At 40.1% G+C, this 6,433-nt stretch overlaps 1 protein-coding gene across 1 annotated transcript; it reads left to right on the forward strand.

Moving 5' to 3' along the window:
- Positions 1-2,615: 2,615 nt before the first annotated feature.
- Positions 2,616-3,440, forward strand: LOC143858832 (uncharacterized). Its single transcript, XM_077369545.1, has one exon. It carries the CDS (start codon positions 2,616-2,618, stop codon positions 3,438-3,440), a length of 825 nt encoding a protein of 274 aa, XP_077225660.1.
- The last annotated feature ends 2,993 nt before the right edge of the window (positions 3,441-6,433 follow it).

Raw genomic sequence — 6,433 nt, forward strand, 5'->3', positions numbered from 1 at the left:
TTCTCCATTAACGCCTGAAACTGACGAAGGGTGATTAAAGGTGAGTAGCTTATCTACTCTCTTAGGATTTGTGGTTGTATTAATGTGTTTGAACCATGTCATTATTGTGGGTAATAACCCTGTATTTATTTTGCTTGATAACCCTGTCTTATAACCCTTTCAAAATGGTTAGTTAGGGCTTCTGCTTCAAGTATCTCTGTAACCCTGCTTTATAACCCATTTATTTACTAGATAAACACTTGGTACACCCCCGGAGAGGCTTGGTAACCCTCTTGGAGAGTGTTGAAAAGCCCTTGTACATTGTTCATAACTCCCCTTCTATGTACTTAGTAATCCCTTTAGAAACTTGAAAACCCCCTTGTGTAGAGAGTTGAAAACCCCTAATTTGCAACTTGATTACCCTTTACAGAAGCCTCCGTACGGACTTGAATCCCCCATTAAGTAGCTGATAATTTCTTAGAACACCTTGTGGACTGACTTTCAAACCCCCATTGAGGTAGTGAAACCCCCTTTAGAGTCCATAACCCCACTTATGAACTTGGTAACCCATTGTGTACACTTGAATACCCCTCAAGAAGATATGAAGATCCCCTTTTAGCAACAACTCTATTTAGAACCCCTATTTAGAATTTTATAAAAATGTCTGAAACAATGGTTTCTCTTCTTTTACACTATGATGGAGATTTGAAGGATAATGTTTCTTGGGAATACGTCGGAGGGAAGAAGACATTGTTATCTGTCAACCGCGGAATCAATTTCGACGAATTTGAAGCTGCAATCCGAAGAATGATTGGTGTTATAGAAAGGCAGGTTTTACTATTGATAAAATGTCGATATGTTGTGGATCCATATATAGTCACTTTAATCAACATCGATGATGATGATGTCCTCCAAACAATGTTAAGGATGTTTGACAGATACATGTTCAATTCTGTGATGATATACATAACTAAGAGCATAAATGACAAATGTATTAATTCCTTGAATTCGTCAATGCTTCCCCCAAACAAACTCTGCACTAGGAGACCCTCTCTTAATCGTAGCATTCCTTCTACTTCAATTCCGTCTCAAAAACGTTTTCGTTTTGAAGTGGACTTGCAAAAAGACTACGAAAGTGAATTTGATGGGAGATATGTAAGTGAAGAGATCAAAGGTGCTCCAGTAAAACCTGTCATAAGGTATTGTAGTTCTTTGGCAATGTTTGAATACTTCCATATTTCAATTTATAATTCATATGGATCCAACTTGATTATATATTGCCGAACTATGCAGGTCTGAAATTGACTTAAATGAAACATTGGCAAGTGATTTGTATGGCAACCATGTTAGTGGAGGTATGACTTCCAAAATGTGAGAGATCTTGAAGTGGACTTCAGTAATATTTTTTAAGACGGTTTCTGTGTGAGGGGTTTAGATTTAGAAGAAGAAAGAAATGATGATGATAATGACGATGGTAGTGATGATGATGATGAGGAGGAGGAGGAGGAGGATGATGATGACGATTATGGAAATATCGGTGTTAGTCCATGCGCTCAGTCTTTCAGTGCGGATTCTCCTATCAGAGGGGGTTTTCCTATCAGAGAGGGATCTCAGCCGGTTCCGACTGACAGTAGTCGGTCAATGAAAGCAGATGGGATGTTTGTTGGGGCCCATGATGTAGATACTAATAATCTTCAGTTTGAGCAGTTAACGGTTGGGGCAATATTTTCTAATATGCAACACTTCAAAAAGGTTGTCAAAGAGTACGCTATTCGGCAGAGGTTTATGTTCGTGAGGTCAAAGTCAACACCGAAGAAGTATGTCGTTCGATGCAAGGTAGAGGGTTGCAAATGGCGTATAACGGGTACTAATCATATGACCTGTGTGTTAGTGAAGTCATTTGTCCCCGACCATACGTGTAGAACTAAATTAAGGGGCAATGATCACCCTCTTGTCACAGCAGCTTGGGTTGCGCAGACATGTTTACGCTTATTTGCTTGCCCAGATGATGCGAGGACGAGGATCATACGAGAATATATCAAGATGCATTGGGGTATAATTATAAGCTATTGGAAAGCGTACAACGCGATGAACATCATACTTGAGATTAAGTGTGGGAATGTGGAGGACTCTTATCGAATATTGCCTGCACTCACAGTTCAGATGATGAGAAGAAATCCCGGCAGCTATATGCGTGTTTTCGCTTATTTTGGACATTTGGTCCCAACATACGGTCTTTTCATCGAACACTCAGGCCTATAATTTTGGTTGATGGGACACATCTGCAAGGGAAGTATCTAGGAATCTTATTGATTGCAATCGGGGTCGATGGTAACAACGGTTTATATCCATTAGCATTTGGGGTTGTTGAGACGGAGAACGAAGATAGTTGGAGGTGGTTTTTTATGTTGCTGAGGCAGTACGTATTGGCAGCGAAGATGAACATATTCACCATATGCTCCGATCGACAGAAGGGGTTGTTGTAGGCAGTGCCTAATATATTTCTCAATTCTCATCATAGTTATTGCATGCGTCACCTAGCCGCCAATTTGCGATCCGAGTTCAAAGATGTTCTACTTGAGATATTGTTTTGGAAAGCCGCACGGACTTTGAGAGAGTGTGTGTTCAGAGAAACAATGGACAAGATTAAGATGAGGAATGAACGTGCACACAAGTGGATAAGTGACATTGCGAACGAACACTGGGCTAGTTTTTATTTTAAGGGGGATAGGTATGATGTATTGACTACAAATAGATCGGAGTGTTTCAATGATGTCCTGAAGGATGCGAGAAGATTGCCGATTGCATCATTGGTAGAGTACACTAGACATCAGACTACAGACTTCATTCAAAAGCGTCCGAAATTGGGTCATAGTTGGCAAACAAAGTTGACTCATTACGCAGAAGAACGTATAACATTAGCGAGGGAAGAGAGCCGCCAGTATACAGCTTATCGAGTTGGGGTTCATGAATATGAAGTACGGTCGCTTGAACATACAGATGGCGTAAACTTGGAACTTCGCACGTGCAGTTGTCGTGCATTCCAAACATTTGGACTCCCGTGTGGACATGCCATGGCAGCCATTGGCATCACAGATTTTGATGCATACGATTACTGCGAGAAATGGTTTCATGTAGAGAGATATCAGGATACGTACGCTGAAGTTTTGCACCCGACACTAGACAGGACCCAATGGGAATTAAATCCCGAATCCTTGATGACAATATTACCGCCGATTGCAAAGCGACCATCGGAAAGGCTGCGTACGAGAAGAACTGGTCGCGAATTGAAAGGTGGATTACATTACAAATGCACCCGATGTCAACAACTTGGCCACAATAGAAGAAGTTGCAAAGAACCACCCGTGGTAAATCAACAAGTTGACCAAACTGCTATTGGGCCTTCTGCACCCATACTCAGTAGGTCGGGCGTACCTTGCCAAGCTCCCTTCTTTGTGTAAGGGTGTAATTGAATTTTTTGAATGTTCTCAGATATTGTGATGACTTCTTTTTTGTTATTTTGTAAAGAATGGTTGTAATTGGAACATCAATACATAAATAATTTTTTTAGATATAGATATGCTATTTGTTCTCTATTTAGTTGTCGCTCTCCTACATCTAGACCATGAAAAGGGACTTATCAACAGTCAGAATTGGATTACCAACACAAATAATAGGATTATCAACCAATTCCCTAGGTTGATAAAGCTACTTGATGTTGGAATTCAGGTTATCAACTCCCTCCAAATAGGTCATCAACCAATCGGAAGTGAGGTTATCAACATAGAAAATGGGATCATCAACCTATTCCCTTGGTTGATAAAGGTACTTGAATGTTGGAATTCAGGTTATCAACTCCCCCAAAATAGGTCATCAAACAATCGGAAGTGAGGTTATCAACACAAAATGGGATCATCAACCCATTCTGTTGGTTGATAAAGCTACTGGAATTCAAAATCCAGGTTATCGACTCCCCCAAAGTAGGTCATCAACCAATCGGAAGTGAGGTTATCAACACACAAAATGGGATCATCAACCCATTCCGTTGGTTGATAAAGCTAATGGAATTCAAAATCCAGGTTATCGACTCCCCCAAAATAGGTCATCAACCAATCGGAAGTGAGGTTATCAACACACAAAATGGGATCATCAACACATTCCGTTGGTTGATAAAGCTACTGGAATTCAAAATCCAGGTTATCGACTCCCCCAAAATAGGTCATCAACCAATCGGAAGTGAGGTTATCAACACACAAAATGGGATCATCAACACATTCCCTTGGTTGATAAAGCTACTGGAATTTAAAATCCAGGTTATCGACTCCCTCAAAACGAGGTTACCAACATTCGAAAGTGGGTGATCGACCGAAAAAAAGGTTACCAACCATTTTCCAGGGGAGTAAAGCTGCTGGAATTGAAATTTAGGCTTACTAACCTCCCATTATTTTGGGTGATTGACCTTGGAAAGTGGGTTACCAACCCAAAAAAGAGTCACCAACCATTTTCCAAGGTAGATAAAGGTTCTAGAATCGAAATTTAGGCTTACCAACGTCCCATTTATTTGGGTGATTGACCTTGGAAAGTGGGTTATCAATCTAAAAGTGGGTCACCAACAATTTTCCAGGCTAGATAAAGCTTCTGGAATTGAAATTTCGAGTTACGAACCTCCCATTTTTTGGGTGATTGACCTTCGAAGGTGGTTTACCAACCCAAAAAAGGGTCACCAACCATTTTCAATGGGAAATTAAGATTCTGGAATCAAAATTTAGGCTTACCAACCTCCATTTTTTTGGGTGATTGACCTTCGAATGTGGGTTATCAACCCAAAAAAGGGTCACCAACCATTTTCCAGGAGAGATAAAGGTTCTGCTCTCAGAAACACAACATAGGACCATAGAAAGCTGTATACTTAACCTGTAAAAATACACATTTCAACTTCAAACACACATCATATTCTGTTCACAAACACAAACACACATCATATTCTGTTTTAATTTACAACTTTCCTAGTCATTCAGAAACACAAACACACATGTCAAAAACCTGTTTAAATTTACAAGTTCCAATATTCAACTTGAAACACAAACACAAACACACTTCCATAAAACCTGCTTACATTTACAACTTCTCCACCCATTCATAAACAAGTTCACAATTCCATAAAACTTGTTTCACCAACCAAGTTCTCCACCCATTCACAAACACAAACACACTTCCATAAAACCTATTTCAATTTACAAGTTCTCCACCCATTCACAAGCAATTTCACTTATTCACAAACAAAAACACAGACCATAACAACTTCCCCTGCCATTTAACAGTTCCCCTGCCATACTTTCCACCAATCTCCATTAAAAAATAAAGTTTTTACCATGATCATCAGAAAAAATAAACATCCATGAACATTAGAAGGTGTTCATATATAAGTGTGCAGTCCCCAAACTCTCCTCGTAAAAATCCCTCACGGAGTTGCAGCCGAAATTGAGGAATGTCTGTCGGCCCAAAGTTCAGTGGTTGACCATAGTGGAGATGCTCAATCGCTTTTAGGACAAAAGCGTCACAATCAACCCTGTATAAAAGCATGCATTGAATGGAGTTACTTTTAAGGTAACTACGAATGAGATAGGAATACTAACAAAAATTCAAAAGTTTTAAGTTTGAACCCACCCATTGTTCTGCTTTCGGAAGGCATCCATCTGTGAATATGGAAAGTCTCGGTGTTGCAACCCCGGCCCTTCAAATATTCCTTCATTAATGCTACCTGAATTTAAGACAACGAAGGAATATTGAGTGTTATACATATGGAAGTAACTTTAAATGTTACGGAAGATGTTAATTTACTTACAGTGGGAGATGCTCGCTCCTGAAATGAGTCCCCTTCCATTGATTTGAACTCGACCATCTTTTTATTCACCATATCAACAAGCACAAGAGCCCAATGAAAGTCTTGACAGCATGGGATTAAAAGCATCCTAATATCTTCTAACGGGATATGGTCAAGTGTACGATGCAATAGCTCATTCGCCAACCGATCGGAGTCCAACTTATTTTTGTCATCCATTGAATCACGCCCTAAAGTCTTATATCCCTGTACAATGAAATGAATTTTGTGGGAACACTAAATGATGGATAAGTTGTAAAGTAACATGTATAGCTACAAAAAAGCCTCTTACATGTACTGATGAAGGAATGTATACAATCCGTCCAGTCAAGGCATTGCTGGAGGCGCACAAATACTTCCCATATACATCCAACACCTACAACTCAAAAAAAAATCTTAATTACCTCAACCATGGGTGGGTACTGAAGACAACACTTAATTTAAAAAATGACACTTACTTGGCCACTGAGGACTCCTTTCAGGTTCCACAACGTTTCGAGATCCTCGGCCAAGACTTTTACCCCGTTGTGGACCCCGATCCGAGAGAGGCGACGGGGGACGTGCCCCACGCGC

This window comes from Tasmannia lanceolata, unplaced genomic scaffold (genome assembly GCF_043159265.1).
Source record: "Tasmannia lanceolata isolate RefF3 unplaced genomic scaffold, GAP_Taslan_0.1 ptg000026l, whole genome shotgun sequence".
Taxonomy (NCBI): domain Eukaryota; kingdom Viridiplantae; phylum Streptophyta; class Magnoliopsida; order Canellales; family Winteraceae; genus Tasmannia; species Tasmannia lanceolata.